The 21979-nt window shown below is 37.4% G+C and overlaps 2 protein-coding genes across 2 annotated transcripts in view; both read left to right on the top strand.

Moving 5' to 3' along the window:
* The first annotated feature begins 502 nt into the window (after positions 1–502).
* On the top strand, positions 503–9463 carry LOC129266488 (uncharacterized). The gene is made up of 4 exons (XM_064103963.1): positions 503–1277; positions 3183–3269; positions 4575–4671; positions 5412–9463. Exons 1-4 carry the CDS (start codon positions 668–670, stop codon positions 5962–5964), a joined length of 1347 nt encoding a protein of 448 aa, XP_063960033.1. The 5' UTR covers positions 503–667; the 3' UTR covers positions 5965–9463.
* The window catches only part of LOC129266489 (sushi domain-containing protein 2-like), a 51538-nt gene continuing 36103 nt past the window's right edge, over positions 6545–21979 (top strand). Inside the window, exons 1-2 of the mRNA XM_064104230.1 lie at positions 6545–6623; positions 20385–20506. Coding sequence (XP_063960300.1) covers positions 6545–6623; positions 20385–20506 — 201 coding nt within the window. The remainder of the gene's footprint in view (positions 6624–20384; positions 20507–21979) is intronic.

The raw sequence follows: 21979 nt of genomic DNA, 5'->3' as shown, positions 1-21979 counted from the left end.
TTCATTTCCACAGGGGATAATATACATAGAGATATATTATACTAATAATACTTGTCTATGGAAATATATGAATTTCTAGGAGACACCATAACGTACATCAACGGTCATCTTATTGGTCGAAAGTTTCAGTACATTACCTTTGTTTTGATTGATACCGATATATATCCGGTGATCGGCGGCCTCGTAATCGTATTCGTACAGAGAGAGCAGGGGCCGATTGCACGAAAGGGTCTTTCCAACGACCGTCTTTCGTGTCGCCCATCTTTTATGATGCGCTATAAGCGGGGTGTGTCTGAAATTTATGATAAGCAAATAAAATTCGTAAGCTTGCTTTTAAATCAAATTTTATACAATTTCATGAGATATCACATCATTTTATAAACAAATATTTTGTTTATTTTAACGGACAAATATAATATATTTGCAGATAATTTATTTGAAATGCGTTTCACATGGCGTATCATAAAAGATGGGCGACACGAAAGACGGTCCTTGGAAAGACCCTTTCGTGCAATCGGCCCCAGAGTCCCACATACTATGACATGTCGACGTGCTTGTTAAACATTTCTTTGGTTCAATCAAGGAGCTACCAGCACTCTTTGGTTCAATACTGCCAAATTATGTTTGTGTGACTGTGAAGCGGTTTGCCATAAACTTTCTCCCCACAATGGTATATTTATGTGAAGCAGCGGGATGCAATTCCCATACTTCCAAGCGGCAAAATTTGGAGAAGTATCCGTGGATGCGAGACGTGAGATGGGTGAAGTTCCCGCGAGATGAGGAGGCTCGTAGGAGGTGGAAGCGTCTGATCAGGCGAGATGGGCCATGCAAGTATGGTGCCAAAATCGTCAAAAACTTGGTTATGAGCAGGAGGGTTAGGCTGTGCTCAAGACACTTTGATGAAATCGATGTAGACAAGTCTGGTTATTCATCAGCAGATCCAAAATATTTTGCTTGGAACAATTGGGGTTGTTGGGAGATTGCAGCAAAGACATCCCACTCTGGTGGAGTCACCGGAACTTCCTCAGGCACGGCCTCACGTTATGAGTTTGATCAACATGATCATGATCAACTTACTGTATTGGGTATTGAGGACGTTGATTCAACTGCACCTAATATTGTCAGACATATGATGCCTATGCAGGCAGTGGAGTTTCCAGAGAATAACGGTGGAGCTCATCACCATATTATTGATGATCATATTCATAATGAAGCAGAAGTTAAAAGGGAAGGTGAAAGAAAAGTGTCTCGAAGTCTAGTACCAGAAAATTGTGTTTGTAAGTTATCTTTCACTGAGAAGTAGACCTAGTGCCGATTGACAGCTTTTCATTATTGACAAAATTTGTAGCAAAAAATGCACTAAAAGTAAAAAAAGAAAAAAACAGAATTAATTTTTTGGCCAACAATCCTGCCAATTGGGGACTGCAAACTATAATTTTTTAGATTTAGAAGGTCTATTATTTTATTAATTTTCTTCTTCGAATTTAGTAGTTAATCCACTTAAAATTACAAGTGTTTTCCATTTGAATCTTGTGTGCAAACATTGGTAATTCCGCTCTGCAACCAAGGGGGGGAGTACAGTAATTTGCACCGCCGATGGTATAGGCAATCTGCATCTGGGCCCAAATCCTGTACTGTAGTATGGCAAGTTCCCCCAAGTCTGCGCAGTCCTCCTTGTCTGCGCACATGCGTATCTGCGCGATTCGAGTAGAAGAAGATACGCAACGAACACAAACTTTACACATGCAATACATAGACAGGTATTCATAGAAAAATCCGACTCAAAATGGTGGAAAAATAATGAATTTTGGGCATTTCATGTGACAGCCTCAAAATGCAGCCTTTCTCATCAAAATCCCTGAATCGTGTGCAAAGTGAATGGGTGCGCAGACATGGGGTACCATTTTTTTTCAGTCTGAAAATGACAGCCCAAGGTTATTTCTAAGAAAATCCTATATTTCGTTCATATTGTTATGAGATATTTGGTACACTTACCGGGTACTCATAATAATATAAGGAACATTATTAACTGAAAGATTTTGTGAAAGAATAAGTAATTCCTGTTAAATTTTAACTCAAAGTGTTAGGTGCGCAGACTTGGGGACCACCATCATACCAACTGTACCAAGACAAAATCAGATTCCAGAGCGATTAAATGGGTTGGGGGTGCACCGGTGCAGGTCTATTCCTTTTGGCCCCTAAATCACAATGAGACAGTGGATTATGAGATTGACCCCAATCCTGTTATTTTCCTGGTTTAGAGTACCGGTATCAATTATTATAACAATTAATGATCCCTGTTTAGAATTAGAATGTGCAAATTTGGGACATCTTTAAAAAAATCCCTGTTTAGTGGACAATTCTAGGACATCTGCGCAAAATCTGCATTTAGAGTGTCCTAGCGCGCGGCCTGCCCTTGAATCCTTGTTTAGGGTGCTTTTCTCAGGACAATTCTCACAGATGCTGTCCATTCTTCAATGTCAGTGACTCCCCCCCCCCCCCTGGCCCTACAACAAGTTAGTGCTCATGCAGTAAGCTGTGACTGTAACAAACATCTTGTATATATTTGCTGGCTTCTGCCTGTTATTCCACTTGTCCAGTTCTAGATACTTAAGTCCAAAGACCAAAGGTCCAATTACCATTTCCTCTAACAACAATATTTTTATTAACCTTTTTTTATGATCATTTGGATAAACAGTTCATTTAATCATATAGACTAGGTGGTACCAGACAAAATGGGTACAGTCTAAATAGTAAATATGGGCTGATTGATAATTAGAACAAATCCTTAGTAGATGAGTTGGTTGTAAATGCATTTAATGTGAGAGGATCATTTGGGATAGGATCAGATAAAAATTATATGTAGACAATGTGGGTTTATAGACCAATCAGCAATTTACCTTGGCTATGACACAACACAACTTTGTACATTATGTCGGTCTAAGTTGATGAGAGTAGAATAATGACAAAGCCAAAGCAGACCCTACCAGGACCCTCTTCACACCGATTTCAGAAGCATCCTATTTCAGGCATTTTTAGGCTTTTATTTAGAACACTAACATTTATAAGGTACTTACTACAGATGTTTCTAAGCGCATTGATTATTAACCGACTGGCACCCCTAATTTATGTAGCACTGTGAAATCTTGCTATAGCTCACAAAGATTATTGTTATTTTTCAGATAAAATAATAGAGGAAGAGATGACCAGAGAAACAGACCTTTCTCTTCAACATACCTCATCAGAACAGCTACAGGATCAAGTAAATGGTATGATTATGCTTGATTGCATAATAATAAATAATGTCTTCCTATTGTAAATCAGAAATTGTCTTAGGCCGTGTTTATGCTTCCACTTTTCAGGCCAGAATCAGCGTTTCCAAACGTGATTAGTCCAAAACATGGTTGCGTCCATGCTTACTTTCATTTAAACGCTGTTTCAAAACGCCGATCGTAAACTCACAAAAAGGTGCGTTTGTAAACGTCGTTTGACCAGAATCAGGCTTTCTTGGGAAGTATAAACAGAACCACGATCGTAAACGTGTTTAAATGACGTCATTTGGTACATGCTTCCGGTGAGATGAAAATCCGCGGGCAAATACAGTCGCATTGCTCGCATGTTACCTCCACGGAATTACCTCTCATCTCCCTTGTTTTGCATGTTAGTATTACTCTTCCAATTTGTCATCACGATGAACGTTGAGGGATTTACACACAAAAACCTGGAACATGAGTTATAATGAGGAGACATCGCCACATGCCCCAGTAGCATAAACAAGTAGATATTTTATTATTTTGTATACTTAATATTCTTTATTTTTTCTTACTATCCTCACCATGGTGGAAATTATATGGCTATATCAAGAAGCTCCATGCAATGACTAAAATATAGGAAATTGTTCAATGTTTATATAACAGTCGACGTACCTTCCCCATAATAACACTCGTTAAAAAAAACTTTCGAAAAAGGGCGCGCCCAATTTGAGCTCGCTTTCCTGCTCAACGAAAATTACGATGCGAAGCCAGCTGGAGATCGTGATTTCGCCTCTGAAAAGTTAAGCATAAACAGCACTCCCAGAACCACGTTTACGATCGGCGTTTTGAATCGACGTTTGAAAACGCTGATTCTGTCCTCTCAATGGAAGCATAAACATCCCTTACATGTAGGATTGATTGACTTTGCACAAGATAAACATTCTTGCTCATGTGCCATTTCCATCAACAACCTAGAAAACTGAAATATTTAAAAACTGAATAAATAATGTCAGGATTCTGGACTTAATGGGTAATAATGTTGCACAATATGATATTGAAATTTCAGTGAATTAGAAATATATTGACCCTCAATCAGTACATCACCTGCCATTGTAAAAAGAAAAAAAGATTTCCAAGTTCTACTGGAAATCAGCTTCCTTATCTTGCTACAATGCAGGTTTGTTTTGCATTTAATAACTTTATATCCATGATGTCAAATTGCTGATCCCCCCACCGAAAACAATTCAAGAGATATATCCGTGTCCATTGCTTTTCATTTCAATGTAATTTAGTCACTCTTTTTTTTTTTTGCTTTTTAAGGTAATGATGGGATACCATTGGGAGATCATAATGAACCAAACTCAGAGGTTCCTCAATCTGTTTATGTCATCTCTAGTGGAGGAACTTCAGTTGAAAGGTGAATATATTTTTGTGATGCAGTTGTCTTAGCATTTCATCCTAATGGCCCACATTTACAAAAGTCGTTTTTAAAACCATTGGTTGAACCCATGGTTTATGCAGATTTACTGTATAAATTACGCTTATTTACAGTGTATATTAAAAATGCTGATGCACACTTTTGTCACAGTGCGCCAAATGCCTGTTCCCATGGTTAAATACGCTATTTTATTCATGAGTCCACTATTTGAAGAGTGGACTCATTACTTCAAAACAGTGGACTCATGAATGAAATATCGTGGATAACCACGGCAACAGGCGTCAATTTGGTGTACTGTGACAAAAGTGTGCATCAACATTGGACATTTTGTTATATACGCAGTAATAAGCGTAATTTATACAGGAAATCTGCATAAACCATGGATTCAACCGATGGTTTTAAAAGCCACCTTTGTGAATTTGGGCCAATAAGTTTTGAATACCAGACTATTGGTACAGGACTTCAGATATAGTTACTTGTACTAGCTGTTTTAATGATAATAGTCATGAATATCAAATTTTATCTAGATTGTTGCAATTTCATCACTCCTAGCCATTCTCTCTTGCTTTGCTTGACAATTGTGAAAATTTTCCTTTTTTTTCCCTGAAGCTTTAGAAATTCCTTGAATATAAAAACGCAACATTGAGTGTTGATCAATGTGACGTAGTAATTTGTGATCAGTCTTCATACGTGTTCATTTTTTTTCCCATTTTATCCAGTTTATCTTCAGCTCCTGAACCTACAGTTAATGTAGCCCAATCTTCGTGGCCTGTTACAGCAACACAAACAACTCCAGCAACAATACGTGTGACACCACCAAGCATAGCACCCCACAACCCACTGCCTTCATTGCCCCAGCAGACTATGTATAGACCACGAGCAACACCTTCATTCACAACACCGCGAGCTTCTTTCCCCCGAGCACCTCCATACACACCTCTCCCTGCTTCATCCAACCTGCACTCAACGCATCCACTCAAGAAGATGCACCTCATGGAGCCATCCGGGAGAAAAAGATCAAGCGGCGATCCTTACGAGAAGTATCTCCAAGCTGAGATAAAAAAGTCAAATGCCGAAGTTGAGAAACTCAAAGCTGAGAAGGAAATGTTTCAAGAAATAAGAAGAAAAACAGTAGAAGAGACAAGCCTCATCACTATGAAGAAGGAATTAATTCACCTTCAGATTCAGAAGATGAGAGCAGATATGGAGGAAAGGGAACAGCTTGATAATCTGAACTCCTTAGGATTTGAAGAATCAAACGCAAGTCCCTAATATTTCATTGGTTGCAAATGAAGTTGCAATTAAAAGTGAGGAGTGCACCCAGATAGGAAATGAGATCATTCCATTTTATGCTTAAGTAGGGACAGTTATTTCCCTTTCAAACAAATGTCTTTTCCATTTATGAAAACCTGTTTAATTCATTTCAAACTTCATCTAAAATGGAAATGGAAATTCTGCTTTGTTGATACACAGCAAAAACATTAATTCTTGTCTAACAACGGTAAAATAAATTAATTTTCACATGAAAAATAAAGAACTAAATTAGATTTTCTGTTTTGATTTACCAGATGGATGTGCCTTCATAAGTTGACCTCTCCCTGACATTTTGCATGTGTAAAGATTAGTAAAATGTAGTTGCAGTAAATACTGATTTCATGAGAAAACAGAGAAAGTCTGTTAAGCCAAGGTTAATTTCACTCTCATAGTAGATGTAGAATTTGGTACAGCTACAAAAACAAAATTTTGTGAAATCCGTAAAGAGATTCATCTGATTGGTAGAACTCAAATAGAACAAACTTTTATCTTTCCACAATAAATTTTGTTTTTACCTTATGAGCCATTCTCCATTCTCATGCCGATACTACTCCATCTACGTCAAGTCAGCGCCAGTCTGAAGAAGCCTGCAGAACCAGTAGGCAAAAGCTCACAAGGTAAATACAAAATTTATTGTGGAAAGATGAAAATTTGTTCTAAAACTTTGTGAAATACTGGAATCTACACTGAAAAATGATCACAATGAAGATTGTCAACACAGAGGAAGCATGTGCAGGACAGTGTATTATTATGTTGCTTGGGAAAAGACCTGACTTTTCACTAATACTGTACCATGCTTATTATTTTACTAATTTCTTGGCAATGACACAATTTTTTCCAAAATCCTATATTTTTAATTAATAAACTCAAGACACTTGGGAGGTCATTTTATTGGTTTGGTCAACAAGAATGAAGATGATCGGATAAAGCAATTATTTGTTGTTCCTGATTTTATTATTCACAAAAATCTTCAAGGGATTTTGATTCTTGAAATTATTTTACTTAAAAAAAACATTTTTAGTTTTTTTTTATTGCTTGTTTTATAATAACATCTCAAATAAGTGCAATAGAGGTTGGAATGAAAATATAATTTTTTTCTGGGCCGTTATTCAATTTGATACTCAAACCCGAATTTAAAGTATTAAAGTCATTATTCTGCTAAAATGAAGTAATGACATGTATTTATGTTAAGTAATTTATAAGGCACCATATCCATCTTTTTAGAGATGTTCAAGGTGCACAGTGGGGGAGACAAAATAGCAAAGGAATATAGAAATATACTCAAATCATTGATAAAAAGTATTATAAAGGTAACTTTAAGTTCTTAGTTTCATCTTATTAACATCATATTTTACCCAGGGTAGCCACTTCAGTTCCTGAAAGTCTTCTAGCAGCTGGCCCTTAACATGATAATGTCATTACCCTGGCTTTAGCACGGCTAGTAGGCTACCTTGATCGTGCGCTCAAGCATTTGAGGAATTTCTTCCTTCCGTGTACCCATTCACCTGGGTTGAGTGCAGCACAATGTGGGTAAATTTCTTTCTGAAAAAAACCATGCCATGGCATGGAATCTAACTCACATCCCTCAGATTGAAAAATGAGAGTCGTAAGATTAGACTATGATGTCCTCACAATTGCCAATATTTGACTGAGTAATTGATTTAAATGTAAGTCGGCCCCCTACCTGACTTAGTATAGGTTACGTGCAGTTATACTATTGAACATACACATAATCCCATATGCTGTGCATAGATGGATACATTATTTGGCTTAGACTTCATGACGTCATAATGGTTAGTATTACTAGTATGCTGAATGTGGCGTGATAAACTAGAATATTTAAAGGCAAGCTTAGTCAAGTGAAATGCTAAGTTAATACTTACAAAATGTTCAATTGAATACCGGCACTGTACTGGGTCCCATTGCTGAAAAGTGCAACTTGTTTTTCAGCTAATCAGATGCCTGCATTTGGGACTTGCATTTATATACACACACCTCTGTGCAATGAGCCTCAAATGAGTTTTATATGTGCCTGTTACTCGGAGACATTGTCCTATTTTATGACTTAAAGATATTTTTATTGCTGGTATTTTTATCAATTAAAAAACCATTAGCAGATTGTACTGCTTGATATTCTAAATATCATTACATAGATTTGTTTTTCCTAATATGAAAATTGCATATACTGTATATGAAGATGTCATGAAGTCTGAAAGTGAAAATGGGTTTTTGCATCTGATCATTTGTTACATTGTTCTGAAGGTCTTTTAATCTGAAAAAAAAAATTGATTTGATATTCTGAAGGCTTGCTAATTAAATATTGGGTTTGATATTCTGAAGTTTCATTACTCTGATAATGTCATATCCAGTTTATCAATACCAACAACTAGATTCATTTCAAATTTTCTGTTGCAGAGAGTGTCGGCCCGATCACAACAAATAATGAAAATGCAGTTCTTGTATAGCGCATATCACATGATTAAAAAGTGTCTATGTGCTTCCAAAGGACTTTGAAATTATTTCCCCAACCATGGCTTGTTTTCCTTTAGCAAGAAATTTACCCACATTGTGCTACACTCAAACCCGGGTGAGGTGAATGGGTACCTGGCCCATAGGAAGAAATTCCTTGAATGCTTGTGCACCTATATGGGCAGCGCAGCTAAAGCTGGGGATAATACAAGCAGCACCTGTATTCTCGGGCAAAAAGCTCTTTATAAATCCAGCTATTATTATTAACTTGGATGTTGTAATTAGTTACAGCACACATGCATTTCAGGAAATCCTACCAGGTACCCATTTACCTCACCTGGGTTGAGTGCAGCACAAACACTTTCTTTCAAGGAAGAGTTCACTCAGATGATAAGTTTGCTTTTATTATCAAAGCAGAAAATTTTAATGAAAATCCTTAAAAGAATGAGAGAGCTTATTATTTGTTTTGTTTAAGTTTTGACTTTGTGACATATGCAAAGAGCTGCTTCATGTTATATAAATGAATTATTTTCTGATAGAAGCATGTATGAAATGATGTGTCTACTGTAAACATGGATTTTGTATCTCATGACATTTGGGTAAGTGCCCACAATTGACATAATAAAGCATCAGGAGTGTGCCATTGAAGTATTTTAGTCAACAAGTCTTTGCCATTATGATTAAATTTGAAATTGTTCTATTTTAATGAAGGATAAATGTACAATACATAGGCCTATGAAGTGGAGGCTACCTATGAGTATTATTGACTATGTGTATGAAATGTTCTTTGAAATGAAATGACATTTTTTATCATTGTTTACTAATTTCAACCCATAATTTATTTCAGTATACAATCAATGAATCAATATACAACTTTGTGCTACATGTAGATATGACCCATTATTTTTTCAAGTTAGATTCGCAATATGTCGTGCCACCAAAATTGTGCATACAGAAAAATGAATGACTTTTATAATGAAAACAAATTTACTGTCTGTCATGCCTTTTCATTGTCTGTCTGTAAAAGTTTAAGTAGAATGTTAAAAACTGTATTAAATTTTGATAAACCTACAATGTATTGTGGGGTCGCCATGGTCTAGTGGTTAAGACTCCCGTCTTTCAATCTGAAGGATGTGGGTTCAATTCTCAGCCATGGCGTGTTTTCCTTCAGCAAGAAATTTACCCCCAATGTGCTACACTCAACCCAGGTTTGGCAGGAAGAAATTCCTCATAAAGCTGTGTGCACTGGAATCGGTAGACTAGCTTAGACAGGGTAATGCAGTCGGAGCGCCTTGAGCACCTATATAAGGTGGATACGTGCGCTGTATTATTATTATCATTATTATTTAAATGCATTCTCATAAAATTATAGCTTGTGTGAAAAAATATTAAAGAATATAATGAAAGCTTGAGAAAAAAAACTGAGAATTTCAATGTTGAGAAAGCTAATGCTGTGGAGATCCCCAAATATGAGTAATGTCAATGTAACCTATTTACAACTCTCCCCTTTGTACAATAAATACCACAAAAACCTCCTTTTTGCCTATTTTTTTGCAGATAATAGTATAAATCTTTGCCCATATATTTTGTAAACCCTATAATTTGTCCTTCCATAAGACTCTATTATTTACACAATTTAAATGAGACACGTTCAAAAGTAATGGAGAAGTTGCACATGTGTGTAGAAGTCGTGTGAACGTTGTGGACCAGTGGAATAGTCTTCTGACTTTGAAACATGGATTGTGGGTTCGAATCCCAACCATTGCCTAATTTCCTTAACCCTAAAAGGACCGGGGGCGGATTCCACCCCCTCTATATCTTTCATGGTAAATCCGCCGCGCGAAATTTTTCAACTGCGCCGCTTGCTGACTTTTTACTTTCAAATCTCGCACAACTTTTGAGACCAAATTTACGATGCCCGGATACGCGATTACGAAATAACGCAACATTATGTGAGTGCATGTCAGACCCAAAACTGCTCAAAAACGTGAATTCATGTACAAATCCAATACAAATTGTGTATTTTGCCAAAATTCATAAATGTATCATTATTTCTACTTTTACTGATTAAACTAAATTAGTTTGGTCTTGTTTATGATCACAATTAAGTCTGCGAACAATTTCCATCGAAAAAAACAATAAAAAACCAAAAGTCGAAATACATAAAATACCTAAAAAATAAAAAGAAACAATAAAATACAAAAGAAAAAAATTGCAATACCATTTTTTTTTAAAAGTAAATTTGATGGGGATCCTTCAAAGAGTCTGTGAAAAAAAAAAAAAGCAGTTTTGAGGCCGTATGATAGTTGATTAGAGCAAATGTTTTATTTCTTTTAGGGTTACCATGGCCTGTTTGGGGCATCTTCACCTTTAGCCCAAATACTACAGTGCGTATCAAAAAAAGTTTACACTTTGAAAAAGCCCTGGGATTAAAAAAATATACAACATGTGCATGGGTAATTTTTTCACATATAATCTTGGGTTTGGGTCTCATCTATCCAATGAAAGTAAAAGTTTTGACAGAATGTTACACTTGAGTAAGCACTGTCCATTTTTGTAAAGCTCGCAAAATCTATTTGCGCAGAAATGCTCGTTTTCACGCTGTGTCGAAAGGAAAGGGCGAATGCTAAACTTACCCTGCGAAACATTTCTCATACATTTCCATTGCACTTTTGGTCAATTGAAATAAAACGGATACATTCAAGCATTTTGTAACAATTTTGACACCCAAATTGAAATTTCGTCACTTAGTAAGCACAACGTTTACCCTTTTTGTGCCAGCTGGATCTGAGGACATAACTGAATTTGAACAAAAGTTTAGATCAGACATCTCCAGCATTTTTTCACTAAGTTTTTATCATTTAAAGTTGGTTAACATTTCATTTTTCATTCAATACTTGGTTCTCCATACTTTTTCCAAGCTTGACAATGATTAACAAAATGACAATCAAGCCTAAGCCATTTCATGTAAATCACAGCTCAGTGTAAAGCAAATATCGTCACGATGGCCTCGGTGTGTGGGGGAGTGGGATGGGGCGCAATGCACTCTTCGAAGTGTTTTGGGCTAGGAAACAAGTTTAAAAAAGTAAAAGATATCATCAAATCAATTTTACTAGCTGAATTCCACGTGTTCTTCATGATTAAGGTCTACTTTTATTCCCATAACTATTTCAAAGTTCTGCGCAATTCATTTTTCACTAACTTTTCAAAAGTAATTGGTGCTCACTCAAGCGGAAATATTTTTCGACAGTTATATGTCATTTGCTTAAACCCCCGTCACACTAGAGGCGGAATGAGCCGAATGCCGTCGGAATGAAAATTCTTGGTACATTCCTGGATATTCGAAGCGCATTCTAAAAATTCTGACTGCATTCTGAGTGCATTCCAGACATTCGGGTCCATTCTTGTGACCGGCCCGAATGTTTTGCTCATGTTCAAAACTTTCGAAGTGGAGAAATATCGAACGACATTCGAAGTGCATTCTGACTGCTCTCTGACTGCATTCTAAATATTCTTGCTGCATTCTAACAGCATTCTTAATATTCTTCCTGTGTTCCGACTGTATTCGAGCTGCATTCGACAGTCAATACACCCGGAATGTGCAAGAATCATTCGAGGCGGGATCAAAGGACGTTCTAAGTATTCGAACGAAATTTTTGCAAAAGTAGTGAAAATTTCAAATTCCCTCCCGAATGTGGCACGAAGTTTGAAAGTTCTTCATTCCGGCTGGTTTTGCTCGATTCCTGCTGATTCCGAATAAGTGTGACGGGGGTATTAAATGGATCTGTACCAATGTTAAAATGTAGAAAAATCTTCAGGATAATACAAATGTATAGTTTTACAGGATTTTTTCTAAGTGTAAACTTTTTTTGATACGCACTGTATACACTGGTAACGGGTCAACCTGTGACCTCTGAGAACTTTTTGATGAGATATCATAAACATCGCGTAGAGTAAAACTTTTAACCAATCACAGCGCGGTAACCAATGTAATGGTGGAAGTAAACACACCTGCTTTGTTTACTTTTTGCAGCATACTTATAGATACTTCATTATCATTGACTTCTCCTTCGTACATAGTCATGATACGGAATCTACTTTACAGTGCCGTATATCAGGCAACTTTGATTCCTTCGCCGATTCGGAAAGGCGATTGCAAACACATATCTGAGTGAGGTAAATAATGATTTAATACACATTGTAAAAACAAAAGTAAACATATATGTTCAGTTTATTAGGACAGAAGGGGATATTTTCCATTTTCAAAGAGCAAAATTTAGATTCCTTAATTTGTTAAGAAGGCACTAGGCCTAATGTATCAAAGTCATCCTCTTTTGGCCCTTTCTTCATGAAAGCAAATATATATAGACATGTGGAGCGTTTCATGAAAGGACTTGTCGGACGTTTTATCCGACAAGTCCTGGGGTGCGTTTCATAAAGCTGCTCGTAAGTTAAGAGCGACTTTAAGAACGACTGATGATCCTTTCTTACGCGTTAAACCATCGCCAACGAACATTTTGGTATATAACATTTACCACAAGAAAGGATCACCAGTCGTTCTTAAAGTCGCTCTTAACTTAGGCTACTAACAGCTTTATGAACATCCACCTGTTTTATCTGACAGTTGCCATAGTAACAGGGCTTCCAAGCCAATCAAAATCAAGGAAAGTTGTCAGATCTGAAAAGTTGTCGGACTCAAATGATCATGAAACGCTCCTCAGGCTTTCTCCTAGACAGAGCCATGTCCGTTTAGAACGAACTTGATTTCTAAAGAAATTTTCAAGAAATATTTATACCAAGTCAAGGCGCGTATCCAGGATATTGCACCGGGGGAGGGGGGGGGGGGGGCTAAGTTTGCGCCCATGTGAACCTTTTTCGTAAATGGCACCCCCTCCCGCCAGGCAATCAAAGGTTCCGTAAATGCATCTTGCATTATCTTATTTCATAATCGCATGAAAAAAAGGCAATCGAAGACCACTTTTTTAAATAATGTATTAATGAAGAAAGAATATCCATGAATATGTTGTAATACCACTTGTTGAGAAGAATAAATGCGACCAGAAACCTTAGACTATTAAGCACTTTGGAGTTTCAATTTAGTTCAACTTTTCATCAGAGTGGTAGGTATATAGGCCAACGCATAATGTCGCAGCAACGCATAATGTCGCAGATTGCGACATTATGCCAAGAGCGTCCGACGCAGATTTCCAAATCACTTAATTCTCTTTCTCGTGTCTCAAAATACTTAGTGAAAGCATATTTTATATCTTATCTGTAGCTCGAGTCCTGAAGAAAATACCGCTGCGACATTATGCGTTGCGACATGTGACGTTATGCGTTGACACTTTGCTGCGACATTATGCGTTGCGACATGTGACGTTATGCGTTAGAAAAACTACGACATTATGCGTTGACTGCGACATCATGCGTCGGACGCTCTTGGCATAATGTCGCAATCTGCGACATTATGCGTTGGTGCGACATTATCGGTTGTAACAGGCCCTACTATAATTATGTGTGCGGGAGCTGCACTACCAGGGGCGGATCCAGCTTTCGCCAACGGGGGAGGGGGATATTATCATCTATATAATGTTTCCCGATCGGACATTCTAAACACTTTTTGCAACCGTGAACATGATGGGTGTACGTATATCTAAACGACTGATGCGAGCGCGAAACGCGAGCTGAAAGTTTTTGATATTCTGACCTCAAATTTGGAAAATCTATGAGCACTTTTGGTAATCAGGAATTGGATGGGTATCTTTCTCAACATTTTGAGCGAGCAGACATATTTTTGAATTTCCGACCCAAAACTGGACATTCTAAGCATTTTTTGTAACCATGAAGAGGATGGGTATCTATCTAAATAAATGATTCGAGCGAGAAGCGTTCACTGAAAAAAACCCGTGATGTTCTAGCCTAACATTTTAGGCACTATTGGTAATCATGAACAGGATGGGTATCTAACAAATCATTTTATGCGAACGCGAAGCGCGGGCTTAAAACTTTAGATATTCCGACCCAAAATTGGGCATTCTAAAGAACTTTATCTAACCATGTTCAAAGGATCGTCACTTTATCTGGATGGGTAGTTATTTAAACAATTTTGCGAGCGCGAAGCGCTGGCTGAAAAATAGATATTCTGACCTAAAATTTGGACATTCTAAGCACTTTTGGTAATCATGAACAGGATGATTATTTAACAAAATTTATGATCTTTCAACCCAAAGTTGGACTTTCTAAGCACTTTTAGTAATCATGAACAGGATGAGTATCTAAGTAAGCATTAATTTTGATGCGAGTAAACATGAGTTTGGCGCCCCCGGTCAAACATCAAATTTGAGCCCCATAGGTTGAATATGAATTTGGCGCCCCCCGTAAGGTTGAACATGAAGTTGGCGCCCTAGGCCGAAATTCGAATTGGTGCGCCTAGGTCGAGCATCAATTTGGCGCCCCTATAGGTCGAACATCAATTCGGGCCCCTACATCGAACATCAATTCGGCGCCCCTATGTCGAACACAAATTCGGCACCCCTAGGTCGAACATCCAGGTCGAGCACCAATTCGGCGCCCCCCCCCCCGTTCGAACATAAATTCGGCGCCCCCTAGGTTGATGATCAATACGGCGCCCCTATGTCGAACTTCAATTCGGTGCCCCGCTATGTCGAATATCAATACGGCGCCCCTAGCATGCCTAGGTCGGACATCAATTCGGCGCCCCCTATGTCGAACTTCAATTGGGCGCCCCTAAGTAAAACATAAATTCGGCGCCCCCAGGTTGAACATCAATTTGGCGCCCCTATGTCCAACATCAATTCTTCACCCCTAGGTCGAATATCAATTAGCGGCCTCCCTATATCGAACTTCAATCCGGCGCCCCCTAGGTCGAACATCAATCGGCGCCCCTATGTCGAACATCAATTCGGCGTCCCTAGTTCGAGCACCGATTCGGCGCCCCCAGTTCGAACACAAATTCGGCGCACCCTATATCGAACTTCAATTCGGCGCCCCTAGATATAACATCAATTCGGCGCACCCCCTAGCTTAAAGATTATTTCGGTCCCCCTTTGTTATGTATGTCGAACTTCAATTCGGCGCCCCACTATGTCGAACATCAATTCTTCACCCCTAGGGCGAACATGAATTTGGCGCCCCCCCCCCATATCGAACCTCAATTCGGCGCCCCTATGTCGGACAGTCAACCTGCCCGAAACGTCGAGTCTCTCTACTGCTTCTACTCATCATCTCTACTCGCCGACTCAAGCCAGAAACTCCTCATCCAGCCTACTACTCAAGCTGTTTCTTCAATCTCATTAATCTCTTCTGGTTTACAGTCCTTTTCAGGACTATTTTCAAGAAAAGAATACTCTACTCTCAAATTTCCACTTTCTCGCCTATCCAATTCCTTTTCTTCTTTCCACTGTTTCTATAACACTCCACATGGTGTACCGTAAACCACATCAGCGAATATAAATAAGATTTAGGCTACCAATTATCATTTAATCGACAAAAGAAATTAACATGTGAAATGTAGTATATCAATAATAATACATTTAAATTAATATGAATTAATTCAACGCCATCTATCGAAATTCCGTGGCTCACAAGAAAATAGAAAGAATTAGAGAGTTTGGATGAGAGTCTTAGTTCCAAGAACTACGAATATAAAACCTTGAATTTCAAACATTATTACAAAGTCACATTTTCTATTTGAATGAATTTGTGATCTATCAAGTGATACCTTGTTCAATCTCAGATTTCGATTACAAAAACTGAAAAGTCTCGTGAAATGGAAGAATATTCCGTTGTTAGACATGTTAGATACAACATACCACAGGTTGCTTTGGAGTCTGTTTCGTTAGAGTTATTCTACTCATGTTGTTCATTACATAGTATCAGCCATTTTGTTCAAGTGTGATATAGGAGGTTTTGTCCCCATCACTGGTTCAAGTGGACCAGTCCCACAAACAAGCACACAAACATAAATACTGTGCTATAATAAGCGATTAGAACATAATAGAATTCATACCTATCAAATAACAATGTGAAGTAATACACAGTCGTCAATGTTTCATTCAAGCGTATAGGTGAATATCATGATGTGTCATACTTTATTTAATAAAAAGCATTGTTTTCTGAGAGTTGAAAGTCTACGAGACGGTTATTTGTATACCGCAATGGGCAGTGGCGTAACTACGGGGGGGGGGGGGGCATGGGGGCACGTGCCCCCCCCCCCCCATCGGCTGGCAAAAGAAAAAACGGGGAAAAGGAGAAAAAGGGGGAGAAAGGGACAAAAACGTAGTGGGAAAGAAGAAATTGTTGTTCATTATAATGTTATATTATATTATCATTATGTTATGTTATATTACATTAAAAATATTCATAACTGTCTGAAACATAGTTTGCTCCTCAGGGTCTATGTCTTCACTGTTCCTGGTGCTCGCATCGTCTGTTTAACGAGATATGTAATCCTGTTGTACTAAAACCTCCGGTTTTCAAGTCAATATACACCAAATATATTTCCTCGCACTTCGAATTATTATTGTTTTATGTGGTGTCATACGCTTCTTTTTCATGACTACTTAAAGTGATTGCCCCATTTTAAGGTCTTAATATAAAACATTTCCTGTCCGTGCTTACGTTCGCTTTAGTGGATTGGTGAGATATGTCTGCTCTTCATGAATTCCTAAAATCAGTCCTTAAAATGTCCCTTTTTCTGATCTGAATATAAAAACTTCTCAGCTTGCACTTCGCACTCGCAATATTTGATTAGTGAGACGCGTATGTTAATCATGATTACAATGACTACAAGTGCTTCATGTGTTCAGATGTATATAATTCTAACAAAGTCAGCAAGCGCTTGGCATTTGTATTAGATGAATATGGTGAGATATGTATACTCTTAATGGATTCCTAAAATATAGTCCTCTTAAAATGTCCCTGTTTGGGGTCAATATATACAACTTAAATTTCAACTCGAGCTTCGCGCTCGCATTATGTGATAAGTGAGATACATATCCGTTTAATGGCACTGTCCTTAAAATGTCTCTATTAGGTCAGCAACTGAGCGCGCTTCGCGCGCTCACTAAGTGACTCAATTTTTTTGCTGGTGCTCCCCAATGCCGTGACCCACGGTACGCCACTGGCAGTGGGTTAAATGAACTAAAAAAAAGCACAACATGGTGCGTGCATGGCAAAATTTCATTGAAAGTACCGAGCGAGCACAACATGAGACTTTTTTTTAATGACAACCTAATTTTGTGATATAGATTTTGACATAATATTCAGAGGAAAACATGTACACACTTAAAATCTTGGGCAACATAATTTCCACTGTGTTGATGATGTATGTTGGTAAAAATATATATTCTGGGCAATTATTAACCAATTGAGGAAATTTATTACCCAATTATTAGTTTTTATTACCCAATTTGGGCAGATTTTAACCAATAGTTGTGTGAACCGTATGTTGCCAATGGTTGGTTAAAAGTTGGGCATTTTTTGCCCAACTATTTTTAGAGTGTAAGGACTATTTTGTCCCCAAATTTCATGCTTTTCTCTTCCCTTTTTACGCATGGAGCTTTATACCCCTCCATTGATCTGTATGTCAACTGCATACCGTTCCTTAATCAAACATATTTGATTTAGGAACGGTCAAAAAAATATGCATTCATTGAAAAATGTTTGATCTTGCGGGATTACACATGTCTAAAAATAACCTTGACGATATCTTGCATATAAAATATGGCAAAGAAGAAGAATTAGTATTCTCAACAAAAATAATGTATTTGAATCTTTTGTTATTTGTAAGTTGAATATTTTGACAAGCTCAACAAATAAAGCTAAAATGAGAACAACCATTAACAAAATTTGATTGATAATTATCAACATTTAAAGAAATATCGCACTGAAAACAGCAAATATCCTTTGCGAAGGAGTATAAGAGTTGGTTAAGAAGTAAACAAATTTAAAGTTAGTTTAAGATTTTATTGATTCCCGTTTCACATTTTTGTAGCATTACATAACATGACCATAACAACGTCAAATATTTTACAAGTAACAGATGTAGTAGCATAATAACATGATAATATATTTAAGGAACTCATAAAATATAACCTCACTTGATTATTCAAATAATAGCTCTATGGTAAAACGGATGGACTTGCTGAAAGAGAGAGAGAGAGAGAGGGGTGAGTGGAGAGGTAAGAGAGGGGGGGGGGGGAGGAGAGGTATAGGTTGACAGGTACACGGATGTGCAAAGAAGAAAAACTGGAGCAAATTTTACGAATCGCTTTAGCATGTTTACATAATTCTATATATAAGTATGATGATGATATCCGTGCCACAACTCCCTTTTATATCTCCTTGCTATTTCCAAGGCAGCAGCATCGGGGTTTTTTTTCTTGACAACCCTTCTAGCATTGGGAATCACATAAATCACTGGTCTCTCTCGACTACCGTCATACCCCTCCGTGTTACCGGTCTGTGTTACAATGGTCAAACACTTGATTTTGATTTATTTTCTGACATCATGGATCGGATCTTCTCATGCAACAGGTCAGTTTGTAATTGAGTCTTCCTTAACAAGTTAAAATGCAACAATTATGGAGGATTTATGCAGGAAATAAGTAGAACTACATTGTATTTCACAAAATAGTGCGTTTCAAAGGCTATATTGTGTTAATTTTGTGCGTTCCGTATAATACGCAAATAGGTTGATGCATGCATTCCATAAACGTTATGACGAAGTACATATAGAAAATGATTCATATCGTGCAGAAATATCACATCATTTATTATTTTTTGAAATCATATCTAAGTTAAGGTGAGTTTGTCATGAACAGTTGCATGATTTGAAAAGATACTTCGGATGTAGATTTACCTAAAGATTTATTACTTGAAAATGCATGTATCAATGGTACCTTTATCAACAAAAAGTCTAATGTGTTCTAAGCTATCCATGTCACATTTATAGAGTGGTAGACCTTTGTCTACAGTATATATTTTGCATCGATTATGATGATTTTAAAAATGAAATTTAGAATTGAACAGGCCAGCCGTGCAGTATGAAATAAACACAATTAACAAAAATGCATAGAGAATTGATATAAAACATAAAATGAGTACTCCTCCATTGTGACTTTTTGGTGTTTGTAAGGGGGGGGGGGGGGGGGAGAAGAGGTTCTTGTTTTCCAATATTTGTCAATTTCAATACGTTTTACCCACACACTAAGAAATAAAGGTTCAAAATTGAACGCCGAAAGGTTGATGCAAAGATTGGGGTTCAAAACTGCACCCCTAAATTTTTTAATTGAACCCCGGTGCAGTTTTGAACCCGCAGGGTGCAAAATTGAACCCCAACCATAGGGGTTCAATTTTTGAACCCCAATCAGGGGTTCGATTTTTTGAACCCATAGGGTGCTGATTTTGCATCAACCTTTCGGGGTTCAATTTTGAACCTTTATTTCTTAGTGTGCATGATAAAATCGGCGACTTTAATTCACCCTTTCAACTGCTAGAATAGCGGACTCTTCCCCTTCCTTTTCATTTTTTACAGTGATAATTGATAATAATCCTCACATTCAGTTATTTGTCACTACCCATTCTCATTTCAAAATAGAACTTGCTTCCCTTAATGTCATTTCCCATATATTTCCGATTCTATAATATCCATATATCCCAATGTTCTTTCCCATGATAAAGTATTATTCTTACCATAATATACAATTTCTTGCTCATGAATACAGACAATTTAGTTGTAACATGCATTGTTTGGTTATCTTAGCATGTCCATGGTAAAATTACCCTTTTCAAATTACGAATTTTATACAATGCTTGAATCCAATGCACTTCCCAATCGATGTTCCGTCATTGATTGACTATCTCCCCCACATATGTTCCCATTATAGAATTGTACCCATATGGCCTCGCTAACGGAGATGTTTCTCTAAGAAAAGAAAATGACTTTGCACAAGAGGTAGTTCTGGATAGAGACATTCCTTTCGGAGGCAGATATCATAGAACATTATACGTAAGTAAACTAGCCTAAAGTGATGTTTATCATTGATCATTCGGTGAAGAGTTACGAATTAAATGAATTTTGATTGGATTCTTTCAAACAGAGGGTCGTTGGTTCGGATCCCATGTGTTATTCCTTCAGCTAGAAATTCATACACAGTGTATATACTGCTCTCGACCCAGGTCAAGTATCCGCTAGAATTTATTCCTCGAACACTTTATCGTCCATTATTTTGTTAGCTCATATACATGTACATTGTCATTGGATTTGGTTTAACCTTAAACTCAGGTTTAAAGTTGTGGTTTAAGTATGGAGAGCCAATTGTTACATAAATCTTTAACAGTAGAGATATCATATTTCATCTAAGTAGGCTCTTAAATCATTCATAATTGTCAAGGAAGTATAAATAGATTGCTCTTTCCATCAGGAAAGAGCACAGTAAACATAAGAAACATACAACTTAATAAAAAAAAATGACACTTTTGGCTTCCCATAATTTTAGCACAGAGTTAGACCATGGTCTAGGTTAAACCTGACTTCAGAATACGGGCCATTGACTTTAATGTACTTGTAAAGTTGTAGGCTAATGATGACAATATCCAACATTTATAAAGCGTTTTAAATAAAAATGTTTCTAAGCTCTATGGTATACCCCTGCTTTAGCACGGCTACCCTGATCACGTGTTCGAGAATTCAAGGGATCCCTCCTTACTGGGTATACAGTTCTCTACACCTGGGTGGAGAGTGGCAGAATCCATAATTTTGCGCACCTATATAAAGTCAATGGCCCGTATTCTGAAGTCAGGTTTAACTTAGACCATGGTCTAACTCTGTGCTAAAATTATGGGAAGCCAAAAGTGTCAAAAAATTTATTAAGTTGTATGTTTCTTATGTTTACTGTGCTCTTTCCTGATTCATCGATGGTGAAGAAAATCGTCTATTTATACTTCCTTGACAATTATGAATGATTTAAGAGCCAAATGAGCTGAAATATGATATCTCTACTGTTAGTGATTTATGTAACAGTTGGCTATCCATACTTAAACCACAACTTTAAACCTGAGTTTAAGTTAAACCCGACTTCAGAATACGGGACATCGTATCTAATACCTAGAAAATTCATAAATATCAGTTTAAGTCTAATTCGATATTGGTCTTCAATATGCACATGGAAGTGACCAAGTGTCTCTGGAAAATACAATATCTATAACGTAGATGCCATTCACATTATATTCATGATATTCTTAAGATGAAGCCAGAATTGGAGTCAAATCAATCTTCATTTCATAGATGTAGAGATATATCCAAGAGACAGCAATTACCAGACCGCCGCGCAGTTTACAGGATAGACAGTGACGGGCTCATATCATCTGATCATGAATAGAATATACCAAGTCCGTCTAGCCCACACTCCTCGGCATTAGAATTCTCTAACTTCGTTATTGTAACAACATGAGACATTCAAATCTGGTCCCGTTTCACAAA

Source organism: Lytechinus pictus, chromosome 8 (assembly GCF_037042905.1).
Source record: "Lytechinus pictus isolate F3 Inbred chromosome 8, Lp3.0, whole genome shotgun sequence".
Taxonomy (NCBI): Eukaryota; Metazoa; Echinodermata; class Echinoidea; order Temnopleuroida; family Toxopneustidae; genus Lytechinus; species Lytechinus pictus.
This window is presented reverse-complemented; position numbering and strand designations above follow the sequence as displayed.